Below are 15,228 nucleotides of genomic sequence, written 5' to 3'. Positions count from 1 at the left end.
TTCCCGGGCAGCGGTTACCTTGAGTGGCCCATCTGAGCCGCAACCAGCCACCATTTATTTACCCGCTTTCCCCAAACCAGGAAAACTACCGGGACGTAGGTGCGCGTTCGGCGTTTTCCCCGCCTGAGAGCGCAGAGCGTACAGGGCGAAGCACAAGTCCTCTGACCCCAAGAGTTACCCAAGAACTCGGGCTAGGCATTGTTTGGCTGACTCAGGGTTCCAACGCCCACCCAAACTCAGCTACCACAGAAGCTCCCAGCCACGGGCTCGCCAGTCCCCGCGCTCACAGGCCGCTCTAGCCCCGCGCGGAGCCGGCAATCTCGTTGCTCCCGCTTGACGTCATCGGCCGGCGCCGCAGCTCAGTGGCGGGCACGCGCAGCCGAGAAAATGTCTCCGACGCCGCCGCTCTTCAGTTTGCCCGAAGCGCGGACGCGGTTTACGGTGAGCTGTAGGAGGGAGGGCGCGGGCCTGACCCGGCGCTATCCTTTGCCTTCCTCTCCCTGAAATTATTCGAATTTTGCCCTGGGGTAAAAGCGAGACAGAGATTTGTCCTCCACAGCGTCTACTCCCGGCCCCGTGGAGGGCGGAGAGGTAGGGAAAGACGCACAACCTGCCTCTTCCGTGCGTTCTCTGCTGTCCGCCTCCGCCCACCCGCCTCGGGCCCCACGTTCTGGGTGCCTTAGGGCCCGGCGTGGAGAGCTCGCCTGCAGACGGCCTCCAGTCCTGTCCGGCCCCTCTGCTCGCTTAGCGGAGCAGGTGTCTCTGAAACTGGAAGGGGAGCTGCTGAAGGGGGAGAGTGGGAGTGGTCTCAGCCCAAAGTCCTGGCTCCGGTCCGGGCTCGAGAGCTGCCAGGTGGTGGTTCCGGCTGCCTGTTCATCACCCTTCAACCCTCAGTATCTCACCCCTAAGAGATCGATGAGGAGGTTCTTTCTAAGCGAGAAAAGGCAAACATCACCTTGGAAAGGGTTACCAGATGCCATTTTATTCTTGCCCAGTAGAGAAGAGTAGTTTGAGCGTTTTGGAAACACTTTACAAAGTGGCTTCGTGTCAGTTCATTTAACTATAACATTAACATTGTGAAATAGGCTGTTTTATTATCTTTGGTACATGACATAGAAACTGATACCCCCAAAAAGTTGTGACTTCACTGGTTTTTCTGACTTCAAACTTATTATTTTTGTTGCCCGTTACGGTAACATATGTATGAAGAACAACGTTCTAAGTAGTTTGTATTCGTCTCTAGCATTTGTACCAACATTTCAAGGCATTATTCAACCACTCAGATATTTAACTGGGTTTAGGTAGTTATAGTGATGCCAGAATGAAAATTCTGTGAAAGAAAAAACTGATGCTTTGTTGTCAGTAGTTTTCTTGTTTGCAAATATTTTCTTTCATACAGTATGATTTGTTGTTTAACGGATTATATCTTGTTGATGGCATCAGAATCGTTTCCTTCGTGTGAATTTTTCTACAATCCCTGGTGCTTTGAAATTCTGCTAAGAGTAACTGTTAGAACGATTCAAGATCATATTAGTCCTGAAAGGGATCATTTAATTGGAGTTTATCTATTCTAGCGCTTCTCAAGCTTCAGGGTATGGTGGGATTACCCAGAAATCTTGTTAAATGCAGATTGTAGTTCAATAAATCTACAATGGGGCCTGAGATTCTGCATTTCTCACAGGTTCCCAGGTAATGCCACTACTGCTGCTGCTGCTGCTGCTGCTCTTATTTAACTGGTGTGGGAAATGACACAGAGATAAAGGGGTAGCCCCCAAAGTACTCAGCCTATTAGTGGCAGAGCCAGGAATGGAGATTTCCAGTATAGATTTAACTCCTGTGAGGTAATAAGATGACTTTCCAAGCATGTGTGAATTTTCACAAAATGAATGACTTTGCAATATGTTTGTCTGTAAATTATGGCTACTTTAAGACAATTAGGTCCTTATGCAGTGTTTACTATGTGTCAGGGACTGCACTGATCAAAATACCTACAGAAGGTAGGACTTAAGATGGGGCTGGGAGAATGGATAGAATTTGGATGAGCAGGTGGGAAGAACAAGATGAATGTGTGAATACACTAGAATGAGTTTGATAGAAAATGATGAAAAATTTTGGACTTTAGTGCAGGGTGTGTGTTAGGGAGTAGTGAGAAATAAGGTTGGAGAGATGGAGTGGGATAACATCAGGACCTTGAAGGAGCTATGAAACTTCAAAACCAAAATGTATAAATAAGGAGCCATTTGGAGGGTTTAAAAAAAAAATACTCCCATGAATGTGATATTTAAAGAGATAGTAGGAGGAAAAACCTAGAGTGAAAAAGTCTACCTGGGAAGCTCTTGCTGGATTTAAAGTGATGAGGATCTGTATCATCAAGTGGCATTTGGAATAAGAATTACCAAGAAAATTACTGATAGATAATTTTTCCCAGGTATAAATATTTTTTAGTTAGATATCAATGAACGATATGTTTTTCAGTAAGTAATAAGAAAAATCTTTCCAATTATTTGCCATTTTCATTTTTCTAGAAGTCTACCAGAGAGGCCTTGAACAACAAAAATATCAAGCCATTATTGAATACTTTCAGCCAGTTACCCGGCAGGTAAGTCATTAATATCTATGACAAATAGTTGCCTGAATCTTTATACTTACCCTGAGCTGTTTAAAAAATGAGGATGTCTTTTCTTTTTAAAGTGAAAATGAAAAAAAATGTACCCTTGATCAAGCTTTCAGAGGTGTACTAGAAGAAGAAATTGTAAGTATGTTTTTTCTTTAGTCATTGTTAAAATTTTGCTCACAAATTAATAAACCATGTTTTTTAAAAAATGCTTTTATTCTTAGAATGGATATTTAAAAAAAAATTTTTTTTCTGCAGTAAGCTTGCTGCCTTGTGAAAACTGAGTTGATGATAGTATAGGAGTTTTGATAGCATGGGTGTGATTTCAGGGTTTGGTTTAATAAATGAAGAGATCCCTTTCTAAGTGAGATAAGAAAAGTTAATGTGAGGTCTTAGCAAGAACTAGAGGTTGAAGCTGGGCTCTCTCAATTTGCTGTATAAACAGTCAAGTCCTTATAAGTGGTACGAAAGAGCTAATCCAAGGATGTTGAGTTGAGGATCTAGGATTCCATGCTCTTGTTTTCCTATGGCATCCTCCTAAGTAAGCATACATAAATAATTAAGCCCTCTCCAATGTCAATGGAGAAATCTAACCATGAAAAAGCTGAATTTATTTACCCAGAGTGGGATACCTGAATGAAAGGAAAAGTTTCAATCATTCATTCTTTGTCAAGCAGAGGTTGGGTCCCAAAAACCTACATTCTCTTCTAATGGCCATAATGCAGTGTGCCTTGCTCTCAGATAATTCTAGATCAGAATGATTCTTTCCCTTTCTTTGGACTTAGTCACTTTGCCTTTGTGAGGCATTGAGCAAATTGCTTTTCTTTTCTGAGCTTCAGTTTCATCTGTAAAAAGGGAAATACCATTCTCAGTTGTTGTGTAAGACAACACTGAATGAAAATTCAATAAATGCTGGCTATATTATGATTTTATAGACATTAATCACTACCTCCCTTATATTAAAATCCTTCCTCAGACATATTGATGCACCAGTACATGCACCTGGCCCTGCTCTTGCCCCGTGCCACTGATTGAGTTATGGCCTCAGCACATTTGTGCTTGATTAGCTTATAGCTTTAATGATGCTAATGTAACCATTTTCCTGAGACCATTAGATTTGAGTGAGTCACCTGCTTATTATTTCACCCCTACAATTATTGATTCTATATATTACTGTTTACTTTTTGTATTTTCATCTTAGAAAATAATTTTATCTCCTATAAGAAATATTTTTCTTCCGTATTTGTGATAATCAGTATTATGTCAGAGGACATGTTTTTGTTGTTATCAAATTAGTCTGAACTCTTGCCCTTAAATTGTTTCTCCTCTGTTGGTAGATAAATCATTCATCATGTGAAAACGTTTTAGCTATTATTTCTCTTGCTATTGGGGGAGTAACTGAAGGTAAGTATGGTTTTGTTCTGTTTTTTTGAAGTAATCTTGGACATGACATGCTTTATTTAAAACTTTTCCCCATATCTCTCCACCTATCTGATTATGTTTATTCTTCAAGTTCTGCCTGACTCCCACCTTTGCCAAGTTGTTCCAATCAAATTAGTTCACACTTGTTTCCCATCTCTGCTATTCAGTGCACATTTTGGCACTTTCTCTGTTCTCCAGTTGTTTTGTTCATTCAGTAAGTATTGAGCATCTACTATGTGCCTGGCACTGAACTAGGATTAGGAGATTCAATGGTGAATAATCATATTTCCCACCCATAAGGAGCTAATGGAGGAAACAGATGTATGCATGTCTTGCTGTGGTGTAATACTATGGTTAAAATGGGAATGAAGTGTGGTTGGAGAGAATAGAGTAAAAGTAACTTTCTAAACTTGACTCTGAAGGGATCAGGAAAGGTTTTAAAAAGGAGGCTGTACATGAGAGCCAGGACGTGAGGGATGAAGAGTTTGTCAGACAGAAACTGAGAAGGAAATTGCTATACAAAGGCCAAGTTCAGTATGGCTAGAAAACTGTGGAGCAGGAGGAGGAGAGAATAATGAGAATGAGAATGGTTAGGAAAGAAGCAGAGAGAGTCATTTGTAAAGGGCTTCGTATACCATGCTAAAGAGCAGCTATGGAAGAATTATTGCAAAGGGAGAGACTGCTGGCAGAAAAACTAGGCAGGGGCCTGTTAAAACAGGGCAATGGCAGTATGGGATAGTTTTAAGAGACTTTAAACAGGGCACATAGTAAGTACAGAGTACCTAACACATAGTAGGAGCTCCTTAAATATTTGCAGAAAGAAATGAAAATATAGTTCATCAGCATTCTTTAACCAATTTGATTAAAATACTCATTTGATTAATTCAGATAATATATTTGAAAACTGCATTTTAATCTGTAAAGCACTGTTCATATAATGTATTATGTTAATATTTACTTCTACAGAAATTGGAATACACAAGGTTAAAGTGGTCTCCCAGTATAGCAGCAAGCTATTTTGTGAACTTAAGTTCATAAATTCTGACTTTACATGTTAAACTTTTGTATGAGCTGCCTAATCATTCATTCATTCATTAGGCATACTTAAATGAGTTGCACAATACAGCGTTCCTTGCCCAGTTCCTGTCAAACAGTTTGCAATGTGTGCTTAGTTCATTGATTAACTTGATATATTACTCTTGTAAGGATGTTTTTAACACATGAAGTCGTACAGAATATATATGCAGAACATAATTGAGAAAGGAGTACTTATGAACTTAAACTATAAAGGCTTAAATGCATTTTTATTTTAGTTTTAGGGGATACGTTTCTTCTTGTAAGAGATTATTATTGTTTATTTATGTGACATGTTTTCAATTTGTCCATAAATATGTTTTGTTAAATTCAACTTGGCAAATAATTTATTGAGCTTCTATTCGGTGTCAGACACTTTACTGGTTAAAACATACAAAAATGCCTACACTTAAAAAGTCTACATTACAAAGGTAATTAGGATGTGCCAAATGCTTCAGTAGATTAATGTGCAGTGTGCTTCAGAAGCATAAATAAGGTGGCCTACTCAAAGGTACCAGAGAGTTTTTTAGATGAGCTGAAATTTACTCTATGCTTTGAAAGATATAATAAAGAAGAAGAAGACTATTTAGGCAGAAAGAAAACATTATAGATGAAACCATGGAAGGATAAACATAACATAGTGTTGGGGAACTGAGGAGGAGTATCTGTGGCCAAGATTAAGGTGAGCAGAGATAGGTGCAGAAGCTGGGACACCGGTTTTGAAAGTTCTGGGGATTCATGTTATAACCCAGGTTCCCACACCTGCCAGCTCATCAGAACCACTAGTGAATTTCTATTTTTAAATGAGATTCCCAGGCCCTCACTTAGTTCTGCTGACTCAGAATCTTTGGCAGTAAAATCTAGATGATTTTTTTAAGTTCTATAATTACTAAATGTGAATTCAGTTACACCAGACTGTACTGCAACTAAGGGCAGGGAGTATGCCCCTCAGATCTCTTGGATGTATAGGCTATATAATATCACAAAATCTAAATGTTGTTAGGGACTTTCAAGGTCATCTAGTCCAGTCTTATCTCTGGCTTAGCCTGCCTACATCCCTGATGTGTGGTCTTCTGGCCTCTGTTGGATCACATGCATCGGTGGAGCTCACTGTTTGAGTCCTGTTAGTTCTGATTATCAGAAGGTTTCCCTTGTATTGAGTTGGAATCTGCTGCTTCATTCCATGCACTGATTCTTAGGCAGTATCCCTCACATCGCATTTCAGGTATGATCTTACCGATGCAGAATAGACCTGGATATATTACTTCCTTTTTCTGGAAATACTATATTAGTGGAGTGTTTTGAGCTTACAGTGCCCCTAGATGTTTTTCCACCACATACCATGCCTAAATGGTTACTTAAACACTGTTAAGTGTTAGTACCCATTACCTTAAAATAGAAGGAAGAATAAGTAGGGATATAAAAGTATTTCTTGCTAATCTAAATGACCATTTCTCAAGAAAAATCTTCATTGTTGTTCTCTAATAACATTGACTTCAGAGATAAACAGTAACTTTCTACTTAGCATTCTTTCCCTTGAAAAGTACTGTTATTTTAAATGTTAAATCATAGTTGAAATCAGTGTTAAATCTTTTTATCTTTTTTGAAGATAATCTTTTCAAATCACAAAGACAATTTAGCAACATTACAAAACATTTGGAACTGAAGGAAAATACTAGTCATAATTCCTCTACTTTTAAAAACTACCATTCATTTTGGTATAATGATTTTAGTTTCAAGTCTTTTTTAAAATTTTTATTGTTGTAACCATAATATACATACAGTTTTGAATCCTGCCTTTTTCACTTAACATTATATCATAAGCATTTTTCCAAGTTATTATAGTCATCATAACCATCATTTTTAATTGGCTGCATTATATTCTTTTGACTAGCTTAGTGGTGAAGAAAACAGACTGTGGAGCCAGACTGCCTGGGTTCGTATCCCAGCTCTACCACTTACTGGCTCTATGATCTTGGGCAAGTTATTTAACCTCTCTGTGTCTCAGTTTTCTCATTCTATAAAATGAAGATAATGATTTGATCTACCTCATAGGGTTATAAGGATTAAATGTGATCTACCTCATAGAGCTATAAGGATTAAGTATGTATTATAAGGATTAAATGTGTATAATATAAAGCACTTAGTGTGCCTGACATGTAGTAAATGCTGTAGATCTGCAGTCCCCAGCCCCCGGGCTATGGACTAGTACTGGTCTGTGGCCCATTAGGAACCAGGAGGTGAGCAAAGAGCGAGTGAGCGAGCGAGCGAAGCTTCATCTGTATTTACAGCCACTCCCCATTGCTTGCCATCCTCCCACTCCCACCCCACCCTACCCAACCCCTGTCTGTGGAAAAATTGTCTTCCCTGAGACCAGTCTCTGGTACCAAAAAGGTTGGGTACTGCTCCTCTAGATGTTATCAAGAATTATTATATCATCATCATTACTTGGTGCACATATCAAAAATTACTTCAGTATGTCCTGTTTTGGGACTTTAGGTTGCTTCTATTTCTTGTCCTTTTAAAGCCTTGTTTTGAGTGACAAAGTGTACTTTTTAAGATACTCCTCAGAATTATTTTTCAAAGACAATTTTACTCTACGGTTTTTTTAAACTTTTAAATTGGCTTGTACTCCACTTGAAGGTATTTGTACCGCATCTACACCTTTTGTATTGTTGGGAGATGTTTTGGATTGTCTTCCTTTGGATCAATGTGACACAATATTCACTTTTGTGGAAAAAAATGTTGCTACTTGGAAATCAGTAAGTGCCTCAGTTTCTTTTCCTGCTAATGTTATCTTTCTATAGATACTAGTTTTGAGGGTAGATTTTTTTTTTTTTTTTTTGCTTATTTTTCTAATATCGTTGATTGCCAAAAAGTTTGTCTCTATGAAAGAACTATATATTGTGCTCTCTTGGGAACTATGTGTAGAGAAAAATTTGAGTAGTAAATATTAACTTGAAAATTAATACTGTCACATGTATAAAATAGTTACTTAGTATTATGTTTTCTTATATGTGAAAATATTTTAGTTCATTGAAAATGTTATTTGCTTGAAAAAGTAAAAGGAGCATAGTAGATTCTTAGTGCATGTTAATTTTTTTTTGACATTTTATTTCTGTGACTTATAACTGAAGAGTGTGGGAACAACTTCTGAATAATAGTAATAATTTCTGTCTTAATTTCAGAGTACATTCTATTCTGCTGGGAAAAATTATTTACTACGTATGTGCAATGGTAAGTAATTCAATGATAAATGATTTTTTTTTTTTAATGTATATATGGCCAAAGGCTGGGTACAAGGGCTCACACCTGTAATCCTAGCACTCTGGGAGGCTGAGATGGTAGGACCACTTCAGGTCAGGAGTTTGATACTGGCCTGAGCAAGAGCAAGACTCTGCCTCTACCAAAAGTAGAAAAAATTAGCTGAGTGTGGTGGTGTGCACCTATAGTCCCAGCTACTCAGGAGGCTGAAGCAGGAGGGTTACTTGAGCCCAGGAGTTTGAGGTTGCAGTGAGCTATGATGATGCCACTGTACTACTGCACTCTAGCTAGAGCAACAGAGTGACACTGTTGTCAAAAAAAAAAAAAAAAAAATATGTGGCCAGAAAAACAGGTGGTTGAATGAAATACCAATGATAACATTTTAAAGATAGATTAATATCTTCTTTTCTTTCTTTCTTTCTTTCTTTTTTTTTTTTTTTTTTTTTTTTTTTTTGAGACATGGTCTCACTCTGTTGCCCAGGGTAGAGTGCAATGGCATCATCATAGCTCATTGCAGCCTCAAACTCCTAGGCTCAAATGATCCTCTTGCCTTAGCTTCTTGAGTAGCTGGGACTACAACTGCAAGCCACCAGGGCCAGCTGATTTTTAATTTTTTTGTAGACAGGGTCTCACTATGTTGCCCAGGCTGGGCTTGAACTCCTAGCCTCAAGCCATCCTCCTGCCTCAGCCTCCCAAAGTGCTAGGAGTACAGGCATGAGCCACTGCACCTGGCTATCTTCATTTTTAAGTAATAATCTGGTTTATTAAAACTGATTATTCACTTTAAACTATTTTTCTTCCAGGTATAATGAAAATAAGAAAAAATTAATAAAGTTTATCTTGTTTAACTTGTTTTCTTCTTAATTTATAGTACTTTTTTGTGGCAGTAGTTTCTACCCCCTTTTTGAAGACTGCTCTTTAAGAAAATACTTTTGACAAACTGATTAAAAAACTTAGGTATGGTTGTAATGAACATAGAATGATCTTCTCTGTGTAACATTTATTTCCATATATTGTTAGATCTCTTAAGAAGATTATCTAAATCCCAGAATACAGTCTTCTGTGGACGAATTCAACTCTTTTTGGCTAGGCTTTTCCCTCTATCTGAGAAATCAGGTAAGCTTTTATACATTAAATAAATTCTCTATGGGAAAATCTTTTCTGGATTTTAATGGCTTAAAGTCTGTCATAATGATAATGAGAAAAATAGTTCTAAAAAATTGAAAGGTATAGAAAATGGTCACTTTATTTTTTTTTGCTTGTAAATAGTTATACCAGTCCTATTGCATAATACATGTAATCCTGAAACAAAGCCATTGATTCTTTGAGTTCAAAGCTTGTTAATAATATGCAGGTGAATCACACTGAAATATGTAGATCATGTCTATATTTCATTTTGTAATGTATGCCTATTTTTGTTTCATTCTCCCTCAATCATTACTGTTTAGCCATATTTCTTATTTTTTTTTTTTACAAATTTTTATTATAAAATAACACTCATGTAGGAAAGTGCATAAAGCAAATGTGTAGTATAATTATGGAGCAAACACTTGTATAACCACTGTCCAGCTCCAGAAACGGAACATTGCCAGTTCTTCAGAGCCTTCCTCCTCCCCAGTCTGTTCAGATAAGCCAGATTTTAATATCTCTTTGCTTCAATTTTTCCTTCCTGAATGTCAGGCTAATATACCACCTACTTTATATGTTGTTGTGAGGATTAAATGAATTAAAATACGTGAAGAGTTTACAGTAGTGCCTACATGTAATAAGACCTATAGTGTGTATTACCAGTGGTTTTTATATGCTTTCTTTTGTCATTCTATTGTTTTTTTCTTTCCTACCTATTTTATGTGTTCAGGGTTAATGTAGATTTATCACTTACTGTATTTCTGACTTCCCATCTGTGATCATTTTCCCCGTTAGACTTTTCTTTAGTGCAGGTATGTTTTGCCTGAAAATCTTTATTTCTCCTTTGTTCTTAGAGAATGGTTTCAGTAGATAGAAAATTCTAGATTGGCACTAGATAAAGGATTTCATTTCATGAGAAATAATCTTTACTTTGTCTTCTGTCTTCTATTGTCTGTTGTTTTATAAACAAGTCCAGTTTTAGCCTCACATTTTAAAGATAATCTGGATTTTTTTTTCTCTGCTCTTAAGATGTCTTTTCCTTTGGTTTTCTTCAGTTTTACTATGGTGTATCTAAGCATGAATTTCTTTTTATTTATACTGCTTGAGATTGAGGGCATTTTGAATGTATGGATTAGTGTCTTTCATTCAGTTTGTAAAAATCTTAGCCATTATCTCTTCTAATATTGTATATGCTTCTTTTTCTGGAACTTCAGTTAAACATCCATTATACCTTCTCACTATATCCTCTGTCTCTTTCTCTTTGTGTATTTCTCATCTGTCTCCCTCCATCATATTCTAAATAATTTCTTTTTTTTTTTTTTTTTTTGGGACAGAGTCTCACTTTGTTGCCCGGGCTAGAGTGAGTGCCGTGGTGTCAGCCTAGCTCACAGCAACCTCAAACTCCTGGGCTTAAGCGATCCTACTGCCTCAGCCTCCCGAGTAGCTGGGATTACAGGCATGCGCCACCATGCCCAGCTAATTTTTTTCTATGTATATTTTTAGTTGGCCAGATAATTTCTTTCTATTTTTAGTAGAGACGGGGTCTCATTCAGGCTGGTCTCGAACTCCTGACCTCGAGCGATCCACCCGCCTCGGCCTCCCAGAGGGCTAGGATTACAGGCGTGAGCCACCGCGCCCGGCCTAAATAATTTCTTAAGAATTGTTTTCTAGTTTACTACTTCTCTCTTCAGCAGTGAATAATCTAAGTGAGTTAATTTCATTTATTATATTTTTCATTGTATTTATTATATTGTACTTTTAACTTCTAGAAAGTCTTTTTTAAATCTGCTATGTCACTTTTTAGTTTCTTATTTCCAACCGATATTTGCAAGCTTATCTTTTAGGTTTTTAAACTTCATGAGCATTGTTATTTTGTTATCTCTAACTATAATTCCAGCACCTTAAGCCTTTGTTAGGTCTGTTGCTACTGTCTATTTTGACTGTTTTCTTACTCACGGTGTCTTATCTCTTTGTGTGTCTAGTTATCATCGGATGTTACATTTGAGGAGATATTTGAGAGAATAATTTTGAGGCCTACAATAGATACCTTTCTCCAGATAGGGTTTTCATTGCTTCTGCCACGCACATTTCAAAGGGGTCTACTACCAGTCCAGGATTACCTTAATCCAGCCCAGTTTAAGGCCTGGGATTCCCTCGATCATCCAGAAGACTTGGTGCTAGGCTACAGTTTGGTTCATTCTACCTGACGGGGTAGTCCAACAATTTCCCAGCTTTGAAGATGGTTGGTGGTGGGATTTATCAATTTGTTGTATTCCTCACTTTCCTTAGGCCCAGAGACTTACTTTTATCATCTTAACTCCAGGAAGCTACTAAAGGAGTGACTCAGTTTTGGAACTGATTCCTTCTGTTTGGCAGATGTCCTCTAGGCAAGAGTAGCTTTGTGTGCTGATCATGTATTATCTTTCTTGCCTTCTGGATTTTTACCAGGTATTTCTCACCATCTTGTCAGCTCTTTACTGTTTTTAAGAAAATCATTTTCCTATTTCATTGCCTATAACAGTGCTGTGAACTTGGTGTATGCTCTATAAATATTAATAGAATTAATGTAATGTATTCAAGTTTTTAGTTGTCCTTAGTGGGAGGGTTAATCTGAATAATTTAGCCTTCCATTACTGGAAAGCTCACTTTTTTAAATTAATTTTTTAACAACTTCATTGGAATGTAAATTTGCACATCATACAACTCACCAATTTGAAGTGTACAGTTTATTGTTTTTTAATTCACAGGGTTGTGCAATCATCACCACAGTGTAATTTTAGAACATTTTTTCCTCTAAAAGAAACCCCATGCCCATTAGCTGTCATTCCCCATTTACCTCAATCCTTAACCAAGTCCTAAACAACCATTAATCCACTTTTAGGTCTCCACAGATTTTCCTATTCTGGGCATTTAATATAAATGAAGTAATATGTGGTCTTTGTGACTGACTTCCTTCACTTAGCGTGAATGTTTTCAGGGCTCATTTATATTGTAACATATATCAGTATTTCATTCCTTTTTATGACCAAATAATACTCCACTATAGAAATATACCATATTTTGTTTGTTCATCAGTTGATGGACATTTGGATTGTTTCTATTTTTTGACCATTAAGAATAATGCTGGGCCGGGCGCGGTGGCTCACGCCTGTAATCCTAGCACTCTGGGAGGCCGAGGTGGGCGGATCGTTTGAGCTCAGGAGTTCGAGACCAGCCTGAGCAAGAGCGAGACCCCGTCTCTACTAAAAATAGAAAGAAATTATATGGACAGCTAAAAATATATATAAAAAAAAATTAGCCGGGCATGGTGGTGCATGCCTGTAGTCCCAGCTACTCGGGAGGCTGAGACAGGAGGATCGCTTGAGCTCAGGAGTTTGAGGTTGCTGTGAGCTAGGCTGACGCCACGGCACTCACTCTAGCCTGGGCAACAGAGTGAGACTCGGTCTCAAAAAAAAAAAAAAAAAAAAAAAAAAAAAAAAAGAATAATGCTGGCCGGGCGCAGTGGCTCACGCCTGTAATCCTAGCACTCTGGGAGGCCAAGGCGGGAGGATCACTCAAGGTCTCAGGAGTTCGAGACCAGCCTGAGCAAGAGCGAGACCCCGTCTCTACTAAAAATAGAAAGAAATTATATGGACAGCTAAAAATATATATAGAAAAACTTAGTTGGGCATGGTGGCACATGCCTGTAGTCCCAGCTACTCGGGAGGCTGAGGCAGGAGGATTGCTTGAGCCCAGGAGTTTGAGGTTGCTGTGAGCTAGGCTGACGCCATGGCACTCTAGCCCGGGCAACAGCATGAGACTCTGTCAAAAAAAAAAAAAAAAAAAAAAAGAATAATACTGCTATGAACATTTGTATACAAGTTTTTGTGTGGACATATGTTTTCATTTCTCTTGGGTATATGCTTAGAGTAGAATTGCTAGGTCATATGGTAACTCTAAGTCTTCATTTCTCTTGAGTACATTTCTAAGAGTAGAATTGTGGGGTCATATAAAAACTCTGTTTAAATTTTTGAGGCACTGTCAAACTGTTTTCCTAAGAGGCAGTACTACTTCGTAATCCCATCAGTAATGTATGTGGATTTCAATTTCTCTGAATCCTTGCTAACACATGATATTATCTTTTTTATTTTGGTCATCTTAGTGGGTATAGAGTGGTATCTTGTGGTTTTGATTTTCATTTCCCTAATGACTAATGATAATGAGCATCTTTTCATGTGCTTATTGGCCATTAGTACGTCTTTCTTGGAAAAATGTCTATTCACATCCTTTGCCCACTTGGAAAATTAGGTTATTGTTGAATTTGTAAATATTCTTTATATTTTCTAGATACTAGACCTTTATTAGATAAATAATTTGCAGATATTTTCTTCTGTGGATTGTCTTTTCATTTTCTTGATGGTATCATCTGTAGCACAAAAGTTTTAAATTTATCTGTTTTTTTCTTTTCTGGCTTGTGCTTTTGGTTTCTTATCTAAAAAAAAACTTTACTGAATTCAAGGTCACAAAGATTTACTCCTATGTTTTCTTCTAAGAGTTTTAGTTCTTACAATTAGGTCTGTGATCCATTTTGAATTAATTTCTTTTTTTTTTTGAGACAGGCTCTCACTATGTTGCCCAGGCTGGAGTGCAGCGACTGTTTACAGGTAACGATCAAAGTGCACTGTGGCCTCAAACTCCTGGCCTCAAGCGACCTCCTGCTTCAGTCTCCTGAGTAGCTGGGACTACAGGTGCACACTACTGCGCCTAGCATTTTGAGTTAATTTTTGTATATGGTGTGAGGTAGGGATTCGGTTTTATTTTTTTACATGTAAATACCAAGTTGTCCAAGCACCATTTGTTGAAAAACTGTTCTTTCCCCCACTGAGTTGGCATCCCACCTTCTCTGTTTATACCTTCAAAATATCAAGATCATTGCCACCTTAGAGCCTTGGCACTAACTCTTCCCTCTGTCTGTAAACCTTTTGTTCATTATTGTCACATTACTCACTTTTGCTGTTGCTCAGTCTCAGTTTAAATTTCACTTCCTCAGAGAGGCTCTCTTTGAATACCTAATCTAAACCCATTATTACCACATGATTTCAAATCTCTTTTTAGCATTTAACACAATCTGGTTTTTTTAGTGTGTTTTTGTTGTTTACCTCTGTATTCTCTATGCCTAGAACAGTGCCAGGCACCTGGTCACCATTTAAATATGTGGTGAGTGGAGGCTGGGTGTGGTGACTCATGCCTGTAATCATAGCCCTCTGGAAGGCCAAGACAGGAGGATTGCTTGAAGCCAGGAGTTTGAGATCATCCTGAGCAAGAACGAGACCCAGTTTCTACAAGTAAAAATGGTGGCACACAACTGTGGTCCCAGCTACTCAGGAGGCTGAAGCAGGGGGATCACTTGAGCCCAGGAGTTTGAAGTTGCAGTGAGCTACAGTGACACCACTGCACTCTAGCTGGGGTGACAGAGCGAGACCCTGTCTCAAAAAAATGTGGTGAGTGGATAGAAATGTGAAATGAAGTGACATATGTCCCTTATAGGCTTTAACTTGTGATTTCTTTCTCTGGAAGTTACAGAAGACATAAGAACAAGGTTGTAATTCCAAGACATTCTTTTATCCCTCCTGGTTGCCTCCAGCCCTAACGCTTATTACTTTGTTGAAACATTTTAGACCTCTTTTTCATTATGTTACATTCTTAGATTGGCAAGACATATACAAAACACTTTTTTCTTTCTTTCA

General features: G+C 38.0%; 1 protein-coding gene across 2 annotated transcripts in view; it reads left to right on the top strand.

Moving 5' to 3' along the window:
• The first annotated feature begins 360 nt into the window (after nt 1-360).
• Nucleotides 361-15,228, top strand: part of THOC1 (THO complex subunit 1) — a 63,176-nt gene continuing 48,308 nt past the window's right edge. The window contains exons 1-8 of one of the 2 annotated variants that reach the window (XM_069468528.1): nt 388-441; nt 2,526-2,599; nt 2,692-2,752; nt 3,952-4,018; nt 7,754-7,872; nt 8,299-8,347; nt 9,395-9,490; nt 14,101-14,145. In XM_069468528.1, the coding sequence (XP_069324629.1) occupies nt 388-441; nt 2,526-2,599; nt 2,692-2,752; nt 3,952-4,018; nt 7,754-7,872; nt 8,299-8,347; nt 9,395-9,490; nt 14,101-14,145 (565 nt within the window). Of the gene's footprint in view, nt 442-2,525; nt 2,600-2,691; nt 2,753-3,951; nt 4,019-7,753; nt 7,873-8,298; nt 8,348-9,394; nt 9,491-14,100; nt 14,146-15,228 lie in introns of both variants that reach the window. The other variant, XM_069468529.1, reaches the window with a different exon arrangement.

This window comes from Eulemur rufifrons, chromosome 5 (genome assembly GCF_041146395.1).
Source record: "Eulemur rufifrons isolate Redbay chromosome 5, OSU_ERuf_1, whole genome shotgun sequence".
Lineage (NCBI taxonomy): Eukaryota > Metazoa > Chordata > Mammalia > Primates > Lemuridae > Eulemur > Eulemur rufifrons.
Note: the sequence above shows the minus strand (reverse complement) of the source record. Positions and strands in the feature narration are given on the sequence as shown.